This window comes from Lagenorhynchus albirostris, chromosome 18, assembly GCF_949774975.1.
Source record: "Lagenorhynchus albirostris chromosome 18, mLagAlb1.1, whole genome shotgun sequence".
NCBI lineage: Eukaryota > Metazoa > Chordata > Mammalia > Artiodactyla > Delphinidae > Lagenorhynchus > Lagenorhynchus albirostris.
The window spans coordinates 50,699,434-50,714,529 of NC_083112.1; the positions used below are offsets into that span (position 1 = coordinate 50,699,434).

General features: G+C 33.9%; 1 protein-coding gene across 1 annotated transcript in view; it reads right to left on the bottom strand.

The window, feature by feature from the left end:
• MYCBP2 (MYC binding protein 2) overlaps positions 1-15,096 on the bottom strand; it is a 273,159-nt gene that overhangs the window by 159,553 nt on the left and 98,510 nt on the right. Inside the window, exons 18-20 of the mRNA XM_060129458.1 lie at positions 13,245-13,352; positions 6,868-6,987; positions 5,095-5,176 (exon numbers count right to left, since the gene is read on the bottom strand). Coding sequence (XP_059985441.1) covers positions 5,095-5,176; positions 6,868-6,987; positions 13,245-13,352 — 310 coding nt within the window. The remainder of the gene's footprint in view (positions 1-5,094; positions 5,177-6,867; positions 6,988-13,244; positions 13,353-15,096) is intronic.

Below are 15,096 nucleotides of genomic sequence, written 5' to 3' on the forward strand. Positions count from 1 at the left end.
AAACAGGCGATAGACACTAAGAAAGTAGAGGGCTCTAGAGAATGAAGTACTGATAAAGTCAAAGACCAAGTAAAGTAATGCTAAGTAACAGAAGAAGAAATTGTCATCAGATCATGGGTTGTTTAAACTTAAAAATTCAGAGTTGGAGCTATGCTAGATTCATAATGGGTCCTGGGAATGACCACCATGAATGTGGAAGTAAAGTTCACTAGATCTAACTCACGGTGTCAAGGTAACTGTATTGTATGGGACCATTCATGAGTGTGTGACAAGACTCAGACTGGGAAAACACTGTGAGCCAGATACTAAATTTTCAGTGAATGAAAGGCAGTGACTAAAACACAGGTAGGTAGTAACCAAAGGGGAGGAGAGCAGAATGGCCCTGCCTCAAAAGAGTAGTTTGTACTTGAGGATACAATAATATGGCTAGGAACAGCAGTGAAAGTTAAGTGGTTCTCAAATCTGAGGTACTGGGAGCTTTGGCAATAAACAATTACCAGGTCAAAGGGCTGTATGGCAAACTAATGTCCTCACAGAAATGTCCAGTTCGATTCAAACAAAGGATTCAAACAAAGGATTAAACTGCAGACAAGTAAACAGTACCTAAAACTGTTTACTTGTCTGCAGTTTACAAAGCATTTTCAAATAAAATGTACCACTGGTTATCAAAATAACTCTATGGGTAGATCTGAAGCCCTTTAAAAAGATTTCTCCCAGAGTTAGTGGCAATTCTTCTAATAAACTCTTTTCATGATACTAGAGCCCATTTATTAAATTATTTGGTAAACACAGGAAGAACAGAAAACAAAAATTATATGTGTATGTGTATGCATGCCAGGCATTTTACAGACACTATATTAATTCTTTAACAATGCTATGGGACATTTAAACTAAGGCTTAGTAAATTAGTCACATAGCTGGTAAGAGATGAATCAAAGATATGAACCTTGTCTAAATGGTTCCAGACACCATGACTGTGTAGCATATTAATGCAGAAGGAGGATACAGCAAGAAAAAGATGAAACTCAGAAACATTATAAGAATTATCCAAATTCTACTGAAAAAAGGAGAATAAAAGCATCTAAACACTATAGTCCCTTTCCCAACATCCAGGTTTAAGTTTACTGAAAAGAGTAAAAGAATTTGGAATTCAGGGATTTAAGAGCATACTGAAGAAAATAAACGAAAAAGAGGGTTGGTAGACTCATGTCATGAGTGAATGTATTACAGCCCTCAGAAGCTTTTTGACATTCACTTTTAAAAGCAGCAACAGTAACAGCCAACATTTACTGAGCATTCACTACAGGCTAGGCCCTGTGCTAAGTAAAAAACACCTATCATCTCACTGAACAACAACCTTCTGAGAGAAAGATACGTATTCCCATTCAAAAGGAAGAAACTGAGACACAGGAAAGTTAAGTAATGTGGTCAAGGTAACATGGGCACCAAGTGATATAATCAGACTCAGTCATCCTGGCAAGACACCGCATTAAATAAAGAGAATACCAATAACACGTTTCTACCTTTAGCACATGCACATTACAATATTTATCTTACATTAATCACACATTATTAATGTGTGCTATACAATAAATTTCAGTTAAAGTGCTTGATTACTAGAAACTTAAAAAAAAAGTACCTTCCAACTTTATTTCAACTAAATATCTATAAATGTTTTGCTTCGTGGTAGTTAGTTAATATGTATGCTATTGAGGCTTTGTTCCTCCGGGGACTGTTCCTCCATACACATGGTCAATTCCTTTTGGAATTCATAACAGTTCCTGACTCCTGCCTTCCAAGTCCCAGACAGATCCAGACAAACAGGGTAACCGGAGTGTTCACGGCACAGACGGTTCTGGCTGGTTTCCGTTTAATCCACTAGGCACAGTGTGTAGGCGTTATTTCACTGCATTACCCAGCCTGGAGCTCCCCACCACCATGGAATCAGCCTTCCAGTTACAACTCAATCAATGGAACCAGGAGTGAAAATTCACATGCTGGAAAAGAACAACTTTGGGCGGTTCATAGAAATCCCACCAGAGTTTAATCTCCTTAAAAAACCCTAATTATTTAATTTTCAACATTAGAAGCTATCCCACTTCATGAAGATATATTCGAAACTATTAAAAATACTTAGCATATTGCCATGATACTGTCACCTGAGCGAGTCACTGCAAGTCAAGGTATGATGCCCCCTGGCTGACCATCAGGACCAGGAGGCAATGCTTTTAGGTAATAGCAGCCTCTTCACTTAAAAGCTGCCTTGAGATCCTTCCCGTTCTTCAGCCGTTACACCTCAACGTGGGGTGGCAGGACTTGTGCTTACGCTGTTCGTTCTTCACACTGTGCAGGCACCTTAGGGCTGTGATTTGATTATAGATATGATTTCCACTATTTCCCTCCCACTCAGTCAAGACCAGGAAGCACATTTATTTGCTAAATCTTTTCTGTGGAGTGATATACAAGTACAGAGTCTGATTGTGAGAAAGTGGCCCCCTTGCGGCACACGTGACTGATGCTCCATCATGTCTAACTGTAATGCACCTTTCCCAGGTTATGTCATGACTCACAAAATAATCTCCAGCTAAATAACAACAGCAATAATGGTGATATGATGATAATAATAAATTCTCTTCTGTGTCACGAGTCTTCCATGAGAAACAGAACAAAAAGTTTCCAAATTCTTCTCCACGCATATTACAAGCCCTGTCTCAGTCTCCGCATATGAGTGATGTTGTTCAATTGCGACGCAAAGTACCTGCTGCCTTCTAATACCTGTGACAGTAATTGCTCAACCCTGCAAAGCCACTGATATTCTGAAATTCCCAATGTCCGACATACAAATGCCATACCTGGTGACATCTGATACAGTAATCTGTCAAAGACCTTTTGCTCTCTTTCCAAGCACAATAGTTGTCCTTAAGATTGTGATAGTTTTATAAACGTGTTAACAAGTGTCAAACGTATGTTGCACTTGTATTTTTAGTGAGAAGTTCAACTCAATGGTGTCTCAAATCACCTCTTTTCATCAATAACAACGGTCATGGAAGTAACTAAGGACATTCCTTTCACCTTCATTTTCTGTGCACTGCAAATGGACCTGACCCTGCCTTTTAGGGATGGATGGCGTTTCTTAATCCCGGATGCACAGTAGACTGTGGAGAGCTTTTAGGAAAGAACTGATGCTGGCATCCTATCCAACCCTTGCTGCCTCCATCTCCCATCCCCAACGCCCATCTCCCAACACACACCTCGTAAAAAGTCTAGATTTAGGGTCCAGGCATGGCATTTTTCAAGTTCCCCAAGTAATTCTACTGTGCAGGCAGGATTAAGAATCATTGGTCTTTACCATGTAAATGGCATCATCCCTGCCACAGTAATGAAGTGATTTCAGAATAAAGTGAAAATTATGGATTTTATTTAATGACTGGAGTGATTCACTGTATGTGAATGAGAAACCATATAGTTCCAATTGCTTCTGGCAGGTATCTTGTGACTATAGGAAGAATCAGGCAAGAATAGAGAGATAAAAAGAAAGGAGGTTCTGAGGTAAACTGAATTGGTGAGTCAAGTCTAGCCTGAAGCTGCCCTATATATCCCCAGACTTATAAATAAACCTGGTTTCAGTGGTGGGGCAGCCACACACGTAGACCACTCAGATCTTGAAGACCACCTGCTGCAGGGAACATAAATGACTAACAGCCTCAGATGCTGTTCCTTTGGGTCCACGAGGCCATTCTTCCCCTGGGAAGCTACCAGCCTGGGACTGAGCACTGTGAAGGTATGCGTGCTGGCCCATCCTGCCCAATTTGGGACTCTGCCAAAGGCAACCTTGGCTTGAGGACACCCACTGGCCTGGCTAAAACTCAATCAGAACTGCACTGTAACCTAACTCTTCCTACCCCATTCTTCCTCCTTCTTTCCTTTCACAGGGGTCAGATCTATATCGGGCCTATTCCTACTCTTTTCCCTTTTATCTTTCACAGCAGTTTTCTACCAATAGACCCTTTGCACATCTAATCGTATCTTAGCATCTTCTTCTTGGAAGACCTGAGCTAACAAAGATGGATTTTTCTATACTTTTGACCAAAAGCACTCTCACTGTATTAAGCAGAAATGGAATCAGCTGCTGTAATGAAAGCCAAGTAACAGGGAATTAAAGAAGACAGAAGTTTATTTCTCTTTCAGGTAAGCACCCAATTATAAGGAGCTGATGTGGCACTTCCATGGTGTCGGGGACCCAGACTATTCCTATCTTGTGGCTCTGCCATTCTCAATACATAGTTTCCAACTTATGATCGCTATGATGACTTTTCCAGCTCCTGCCGCCAGGCATGGACTCCAGGCAGCAAGCTGGGAGGGAAGAGGGAGAAATGGAAGGGTATCCCCCTCCCCTTTAACAGCATGATCCCAAAGCTGCACATCTCACTTTAGTTTACTCGGCCATATCTTGCTGCAATGGAGGCGGGAAAATGAAGTCTCTGGCTTCATGGTCATGTCACCAACTAAAACTCTATTACCAAATGAAGTAGGGAAGAATGGATATTAAAAATGTCTAGTAGTCTCCACCACAATTAGTTCTTCACTATTCTGGATAAGTCAAAACAGTTTCTCTGAGTGACCATTAGATTTTGTTTGAAAATTATGGAAAAGCTTCAATGACTTCATGTTAATATTAGACCAAAATTTAAAAATGATAACATCAAGGAATATGAATAAATCTATTGCTGATCTGTTAAAATGCCATTTGGGGATAGTCACTGTCTTATCCATTGCCATGAACAGCCTTTAAAAAGATATTAATTCTTAAGAATGCAGTAAGATTTCATGATAATCATAATCACTCTTACATTTTAAATGTATAAAATGTAAATCAATTTTTCTCCCGAAACTACAAAATCATCTATCCCCACAAAAGCACTCAACCACAAAATCAAGAATAACCAATCATTTATGGGCCACAGTTTGCAAAACAGTGGTATAAATACTTTTTCAAGTGTAGAAATATATATTTAGAAAGAAAAAAGGAAAGAAAGGAAAGAAGAAAGAGAAAAAAAAACACACTCAGCATCTTCACACAAAAAGTTAAAGTACCTGGAATTGACATCTCCATGTCCGAGCTGCCCATGCTGCCCGTACCCAAATGTGTAGACATCGCCATTCTCCATTAAAACCACTGAAACCAAAATCCAGAGCTTTATTTTTTCATTGTATGCATTTCATATTTCTATCACAACTATACTGAAGGCAGTGCAATTTTCACTGTTTAAAATTAGTAGAGCCATTAAAAGTAGGCAAGTGAAGCATCAACAAATTTATATTTAATGAGAAATAAATACAATTTCAGTTCTGTAAAATATTTTTGTAGGTTATAAAAATGTATAATGTTTTCATAATGTACACTTTAAAATTCTTATAAATGCCATTTAATAACATTAATATTTAATAAAACATTGGTTTGGGTCTACTGTAAAGTCTTTTTATAATGCGTAACTACATACAAAATGTTCACTCATATCTAGGATAATTATATAGGTAGATGGGTTTGAGCTCTGCACAGATATGTACAACATCAATGTGTCTGTCAGAACTTTAGTATTTGTCAATGTCTTATCAAATAAGGAAATATATTGAGTATCAAAAGAAAGAATGTAACATTTTATGTTTAGGTTGAAGAGTACAACCTAAGCTATATAATCCAAATGTTAATTATTTACTAGGAATTGAAATTTCTACTTTTTAAAAAAATATAGAAATTTGTTGATGCACATCTCTCACTGAACAGTAACAAAGTTTGTGACCAGATTATAAAAATCACAGAACTGTAGAGTTCAAAGGGACTTCAGGGATTATTTTACCTTCAGGAATTTCATGAACTGAATTATAAAATAAGTCCATCAGAAGACAGATTAGAAGTCAGATCTCTACATGTACCACAATGTTCATTGCAGCACTATTTACAATAGCCAGGACATGGAAGCAACCTAAGTGTCCATCGACAGATGAACGGATAAAGAAGATGTGGCACATATATACAATGGAATATTACTCAGCCATAAAAAGAAACAAAATTGAACTATTTGTAGTGAGGTGGATGGACCTAGAGTCTGTCATACAGAGTGAAGTACATCAGAAAGGGAAAAATAAATACTGTATGCTAACACATATATATGGAATCTAAAAAAAAAAAAGAATGGTTCTGATGAACCTAGGGGCAGGACAGGAATAAAGCTGCAGATGTAGAGAATGGACTTGAGGACACGGGGAGGGGGAAGGGTAAGCTGGGACGAAGTGAGAGAGTGGCACTGACATATATACACTACCAAATGTAAAAAAGATAGCTAGTGGGAAGCAGCCACATAGCACAGGGAGATCAGCTCGGTGCTTTGTGAACACCTAGAGGGGTGGGATAGGGAAGGTGGGAGGGAGACGCAAGAGGGAAGAGATATGGGAACATATGTATATATATAACTGATTCATTTTGTTGTGAAGCTGAAACTAACATACCATTGTAAAGCAATTATACTCCAATAAAGATGTTTAAAAAAAAAAGGGGGGGAGGGGATATGGGGATGTATGTATACATATAGCTGATTCACTTTGCTATCCAGCAGAAACTAACATAACATTGTAATGCTATTATACTCCAATAAAGATGTTAAAAAAAAAAGAGAAGTCAGATCTCTAGACAATCATTTTATAGCTTAAAAGAGATTCCGTAATAAATATGCTTTCATAGATTTGAGAGATACTGTCACACTATAGCTTTTAAACACAGTTAACAGACTACATGTGTCAAAACTAAACAAATAGGTTATTTAGCACAATTGTAAAAATGCAGTTATACCCTAAAGTTCCAGCCGCTACCTGAATGGTGAAATCCACAGCTGACTTGTACTGCCCGGAGCTCACAGTCAAATCGCACAGAGCCTGGAGGATATGTTGTGATTTTACTTGCATCCTTTTCTCCTCGTTCTCCACTTCCATCTGTAAGTGTTATAATTTGTAATTAAGCCATTATTCATTTTCAAAATAAAATTTAAAATCAGTTTACTATGGAAAAACAAGAGAAAATGTTAAAAGGAACAAGCAAGAAGAATCTGTAGCTGTTAGAAGTGATAGATCAAGAATCTACCTGCAAGGAAGCAATTTTGAAAAGATGTACTATATACTTCTGTTTGCAAATATCACTAAATCAGTAAAAACACAGATAAGGTCTGGTTACAGATAAAGCCTATTAATCTAATCAGTTATGTAACGTAAATGGGTCATTAAGTTATAGAAATAACAAAATTCTAAATGTAATAGTTTATATGGGAAAATTTAGTTTACATAAAAATAACTGCATGCAAAGTCATTTAACAATTGTTTTAAACTTAGTGATATTGTTAGTGCTAGCCATTTAAAAAAAATTTCTAGCTGACTCGCAAATGACTTAGATTTCCCAAACACATCTAGAAAGGCTACTCTGTCCGCCAGTATTGCTAAAACTCAATTGAACTTTAAAAAATTTCTAAAGACCAAATAGCTTTACCCAATGTATTGCAGTTCAATGGTTTCCTGTCATTCATTTTGTCTGTCCCACCTTGACCCTCAGCCAGTCTGCTCTGCGGTCTTCTTCTGGCCCCCAAACACAAGTCTGAACCAAACCCTCTGCTTTTATTCCTTCTTTCCTCCTCCCTTCTTTTCATAATTTCCTACCATAAGCTTGCTTTAAGGCCCTCCCTCCAACCCTGGTTTCTACATTTGACTTTGAATATTCTGGCATTTTAACCATAAAATTTTAAAAACACATTCCAGAATTTAACAACTTTACTTTGAAATGTGTAAATAAGAAAGGCAACTTACTTTTCCTAGTCTAATACTATACATCAACTAAAATACGACCTCTATGTCATCAAGATTCAAATTCCTTACACATGGAATAAATGTAAATCTGGATGGAATTTCAGGTCAGCTAGTCTAAGCTAACTGCTTTGTGATATAGTAAATCTAAACAAGTGTGTATAATATGCAGATACACATGTGGATCTACAGATACACATTTTTTTAAAATTCTGTATTTTCATTACCCATTTTAGAACACTAAGCAGAATAACATCAAATCATTTCATGTTCACATTATCCTTTCTTTTTCTATCTAATATTTCTAACCTTTAGTACTATCCAGGTAAGACAAAATTGGCCTAAATTATGAGTTCCATTTCTATAACTAAATGACTCTAGCATTTCAAAAAGTTTTAAACTCTTTACAACATTAGGACAGTAAAACCTCACTAATTCGGAATAACACAGAATGGGTTGGCCTATATTACTTACTGAAAAGGTCTTAATTATAGAATGTTTAAGTAAAAGTTCAGTTTTATTACCTTCAAGCAGTACAGATTATAGATTAAACTAAATGCTATTGATACAATAAATAAAATGTGGTTACCTACATTATAATTCAAAATAGGCCTATATTACATAAAAAATGTACCATAAACATAAAAGTCCTTTAACATACAAGAATTAACTGCTGGACCCAGAGGCTGAAGGCACGTTGAAGGAATCCTTCATTTCTTGAGCCCTTGGTTTGAAAAGCTAGTGATTTTAGACAGGTTTCCCCTTATAAGTATGACCCTGAAAATTCAGAGGAAGAAGTTATTTTGAATTTTTTACTCAAAAAAGATCACAAATACTCTATCTGAAGTACCATAAATTTTGAATTAGTGAGAGGTTTTACTATAAAAGGAAAAAGAATATGATTCTTCTTTTGCTAAATTATCTAATGTGGGTTTGCCAAATTAAATCTGCAAGAATGGATGGGCTAAAAAAAAAAAAATCACAACATTTAGTTTTACTCCATCCAAAAGGCAATATACTCTTAGTTCAAAGACTCCTCATCTTGGAAAGGCAGTGAAATGGTTAAGTATAAACAAGGGCCTACCCATAAAGGAATAAGTATCTTCCAAAGACTATTTAAATAAGATGACAGATATATAAAAATTTTACAGCTTTATCTCAATTGGTAAAAATATCTAATTATTAAAACCAAATCTGATTTAATATAGAAAACAAATTGTGTTCATTTGATTGTGCCAGACCTAACTAAACTCAATGCTACACCTTAATTTCAGTTTATATAAATGTATTGATGCCTAATTAAAGCTTTTACCTTTGAATCTGGCATTCTGCCCTCTCCCTCGAATCAGAGATTAAATATAGATACAGCCCACAATAGAGACAAAGCATCAGGGAAGGAGGAAAAAAAAGCCTAGTAATTTACTGATTAAAATCATAGTGATTAAAAGAGTACTAGCTATTATTTAGAGGTAAAAATAATACTAGAAACATTTTGTTCAAGTGCATCTAAACAAACCTTTATCTATATAAAATAATTTTTCAATTATTTATTATTTCAATAAATTTTCAATTATTATAGATGGTGAAAATATTGTTATTATAAGAAAAAAACAGGGATAAGGTTCTTGATCACTAGTAGCAGCAGTGACAGAATTTTTTAAATATACATCTGTATCTGGAATTTTATGTCAGTTCAAAAAATTAAGTACAATTCTAGTAATCTAGAAATTTACGAAAGTTTATCAAAGAAAAAAGATACCTAATAAATAGTCAAGAATCTAGTGTAAATTCAAGAACTAGCAAGTGAAATTCAGCAAGATAAATTCTCCTCATGCTCATTACTCAGTAAAATGTCAATGAGCAGCAATAAAATTAATCTCACATTTTTAGGAAAGTTAGGCTTAAATATTCTTATAATTGGCCATTTAGGTATATTTGTATTTTTCCCTAATATGAGTATGTTCATACATGTATCATATGATATTGAAACTGTGATAGCTATAAAGTTTTGACAGATACGTAACTAAAGTATTATATGTATATATACATTATTTATGCATATTTGTGTACACACACAGAGAAAAGAGGATTCAGTAACTAAAGGACTCTAACTTTTAATTTTTATTTAAATCTAAACTTTTTGGGTAATCTTATAAGCATGCATATCACTGAATGTATCACAGAACACAGTGAGTACTTTGAACGAAATCACGAAAATAAAACAGCAAAGCAGTAGTAATTACAATTTGCTAAACACCTCTGTGCTAAACATTGAAAATTTAAATAGCACAGTGGATAGTGCTTTTGGGCACTGGAGCCTAAGAGACTTGGATTGGAATCCTGGCTCTACTATTTGCTAGTTTTGCGATAACTGGACACTGGATCTTTTTGAGTTTTAGTTTTTTCCCATCTATAAGATAGGAATAATGGTATATTACCTCAAAAGATACTTATGAGAACTAAGTGCAATAATGTATGAAAAGTGTTCAGTCAATATTCACTATTGTTGCTCTCCTTAATCAATACAATAATCCGATGATAAGGCTATTGTTATTTCATTTTGCAGTTGGGAAAACCAAGGCTTTAGAGGGGTTAAGTAGCCAGCCCAAAGTAATAAATGGTAGAGCAGTTTTAGAAATTGATCAAAAATAAGGCTCACACATCTTACCACCACCAAATGGCTGACATCTTAAATTTTTTGTAAAAATAAATTAACTACACATTTAACAAATCTCAAATTTTGTACCTTTAAGATAATTCTAAAAGAGGATGCAAGGAATTCAATTCAAAGAATTCAAGCTAGTATTCATGGAGAATTTTCATTTGCAAAGTATATACACACACACACACACACACACACACACACGTCTTAATTTAATCTTCATATCAACATATTCAGTTAGGAATTATCATTCCTACTTTTAAAAGAAGGAAACTGAAACCAAAGAGATTAAGAAATTTATGAACGGCCACACAGTTCTAGTAAATGAAAAATAGGATTAAAACTGAGGCCTAATTCCAAAGGCTGTATTTCCATTACACCACAGTTTCTTTACAGAAAGCAGGTGTAAAATACACACAGATGTTTTTGACTGCGCTTTCAGATTTTCACATCAGTCACTTTAAGACTATCTCCAGAATAATTCAAATGTTCCTAACTAAGAGTAGTACATTAAAATCTTTTTTTCTATGTAAGGCACTGAATAGTTCAAACAAATGTTAATTCAGATAACTGTTTAAAATACAGTCTACATTAAATTCTTTAAATACTATATGTTATATGGATTATATGTTATACATAATTGATTCCATCTTATACACTATTTTGCCTCTGGTCAAAATTTGCCTGTATAGGATAGATTCCGCGACCTTCTCTGAATCCTTTCCAATCAGCCAGAAGCTTTCCAACTTTCCATTTTAGAACTCACTCCTGTTAACAATAAATCCACAGTTCTTACCCTCCACACACCCCTACAAAAACGTCATAGTCTAGAAAATTTAAATCATTACTATCCTACAATGTGTACCACCAACATAATTAAATGTAAGATAGAACACAGCAATTAATACAGTGAATTTGTCAGTGCAAGATAAACACGGTAATACAAAAGAGAAAAAAATGTACGTAGGAAAAATAATTTATTAAAAGACTATGACGATATGCAGCAGGAGTAAAAGCAGTGACTGGCAAGGGGATTAAATGACAGGAACAGCGAATGCAAAGGGAGTCACGCAAAGTGAATCTGTGGATGTACAGTGAGTGGTAAGTTAATACTCTAGATAAGATGGGACCCCATCTGATAAAGTATTACTTACACTTTAAATTCATTTTGGTGGTAAAGAGATGAAACTATTCCACTCTATAAAACCATACAATCTGATGATTAAAAGAAAAATAGCCTTATACTGTAATACTACAAAGTAAGTCCTTCCAAAGAGGTTACCCTGTGGCAGACAAGATGGAAGTAAGGCTCGCTATTGTTGAGTAATTTCTATAGCTAATCAGCGTGACATCGTAAAAAGTCTGTTTTAAATTTGGAACCTTGGTTTTCTTTAGCATTTCATTTTAAAATTCTGGAAAAAAACAAAGATGACTGTCTATAAGATACTAACATGGAGCTGAAAAAGTTTTAAAACTGTTTATTGAAATGTGAATAGTTAACCTCCGGTAAAGTACTGGAAGAACTCCACTTTCAAATAATTGGCAAGAAAAAGACACTTGATAAAATCTGTTCTAATACTGGCATAGTAGAAAATGTGAGATCAGAGATTCTAGCAATAACGAAAATAATTTACATAGCACACCCCAAATATTATTTCTTAGATTTAAATATTAATGGCATTGTTAGAGCACCCAGTAAATAAAGCAATCACAAATCTTACTATGGTTAATCACATTAGACTTAAAATATTCTCAATTTTTATTTCTGCAGAATATAACTTGAGTAGTGCTCTATTTGTGTTTTTACTAAAAACAGGGGTTTTTGTCTGTTTTGTTTTGCATTTTTGCTTTGAGTGACAAACTGATAGATTGAAATAGGAAAAGAAAAATAAAGTTGATTATAATATATGGCATATGAAAGTTTAAAAATAAAATTAATCTATAACAGTTTTGCAGCCCCCAAAAAAGATAAAACATTAGTAAGATTAATTTGCATGGAATATGTGATTTTAAAATCTTCTATTTTGCAGGTTTTATTTCAGGCATTTAAGAAAATAGTAAGTCTCAGTTGTATTACTCAAAGAGTGCTTGGTTCCCATGCCAGGATTCAAGGCAGAATTTATACATAAATTTATAAGTTCTCTGCATTAAATTCTTTCCTGATCTTAGTTGACCCATAATCTGTGGTTTAAGGAAAAATAATCTTACTTTAGGAATATATCAAATATCAAATAAATCATGTGAATTGTGAATATAAACTTTTATATTAAAACAGTGGAAGCACGGTAGCAGTCAACTCATTATTACTTTATACACTGAATTTAGCAATTCTGTTAATTCTAAAGCAAATAAACAGAACTAAAAAAAGAGAAAAGGACTGCAAAATGCCAGATGGCAGTGATCTAAGAGCAGGTAATTAAGTATATAAAATAGAGAGCAATAATTATTTTTTCCACCTTCCCTTAACTTTAGGAAATTTGAAAAGAAATGGAAAAGAAAAACATATACTGTAAAATGTCTTCTTTTTATTAAAGTTAACCAAAAAAATACAATAAAATAAGATTGACACTTATTGACAAACAGTACACTTTCAGCATGTTCTTTCTCCTCAGGCTATATAATAATGATAGAAGCAAAGTAGAAGAATTAGGTTTGTGCATTTTCCCAGAGACAAAATTCAAATAAGTGGAAGAAATTGGGAAAGTATCCCACCTAGTTGATAAGGAAGACCAAATACCTTTGTGCTTGTCCCGTTTATGCTTTAGCTGTGCTGGATGGGATCTGAGTCTGGCTAGAGCCTGTTCTCGATGGTTCATAAAAATAGGACCAGCAAATACAAGGGGGCCTGAGGAGAAACATTTTGTATATGCATAGAAAAGCTCACAAAATGAAAACACTACAATGAACAAAAATAATTCAAACTAAAAAGCATGGAAATTAAAGTTTTGGACATGATACTTTTCTCCCAAATCCCCCCCGTTAACCTCCCACTCCCAACCACAACCTACTCACCATTCTACACACAAGTTTTATTATCTTAAATATAGTTAATAAAGTAAAAATTCTGATCTTTTATACTTATAAAATTATTAGGCAGTTACTAATAGTCTCAAATAGATAATCAGAGAATTCAAATAGAATAAATCAAATTATCTTACAAATCTTTTAATATCATATATATTCAAACTTGGTAAACCACACATCCATTAAAACAAATATCTTTCCTTTTAAAATACCAAACACCAACAAAGTTTTAAATTAATGATTAAATTTTAACAAGGTCTTCAAGATTTAATATCCACATCAATATTGATACAAAACCAAGATGTTACTGACAACTACATTCTGTCATAGAGGTAAGAAAACAAGGTGGTCAAAAACAAAAAATTCCTATGATCTGAGATATACATATTTATATATATACACATTTATATACACACATATACATACATACATACATACAACATACACACATATACATGTATATATATATAAAATCACTGCTTTATAAAGACAGAATTGTATAAGCTATATTTGATTTGATTTACTAAAAAAGATAAATCTAACTTTATGATTTTAACCACATACACAAAATCAGACACAAGGATAAGCTGAATTTCATACTGATGATGAAGAGGGGACTCTAAACCCAGTAACATTTTTAGAACATTAACGGTTCTCTCATAAAACAATTTCTTGCTGAAGCTCCTCTATGTACGTATACATATATACATAAATATACACTGACACAGATTACAGTCATTTCTACTTATACAGTATTTAAGAAAAAAATCTGTAGCCAAATTAATTGCAATAAAATTTAAAAACTGTTTTCCCCATTACTGTTTAGTTTGAAAAGAAAACTTTAAATTATGCCTTAAAATTTTAGTTCTTTTCTTATAGAACAGCACCACAGCTTCCTTGAGTTTTAGCAATATCAAAAATGCTTACAAATTTCAAAACACTAAATTTGACAGTTAAGAAGTTACAGTATTTGAAAAGGAAATTGACAGTATATATGCATTGAACATTTTTAATTAAATTTCTGTGATTCTCTATAGATCTTCAGCTTAACTAATTTTTCTAACAATGCGACAAAATGAAACTACTGCTCTGTAATAAAATTTGACAAATGTCATATTAAATACCAAAGTACCCTGCATTAAACATTAAAAAATGGGTAGAAAAAATATATTTAAATTATGTCTCTAGATATAGAAAAAAACACAAGCAGCATCAATTCTATGAAAAACCAACAATAACATATTCTATGATTACTACAGGTAGAAACATGCTAATTTAATGTTAATAGAAGAATTAAATATTATTTTCCAGTAACGCAGTATCAATCATTTTCAAACTAAGATTATATAAACTAAGCTTCATCTTTAAAATATAATAAAATGAGATACATTTCAAATATGAACACATGTAATTTCTTCAACATGCCCTATTTTTCAATTGATTTACTAAAGCAGATAACATAAATCACTCTAAAAAGCGTAAGACACTTTCCAACTATACAAAAGAATTGTAAATATTAAAATAACAATAATATTAAGCTGTATTACCATTTTCTAATTTCCGTG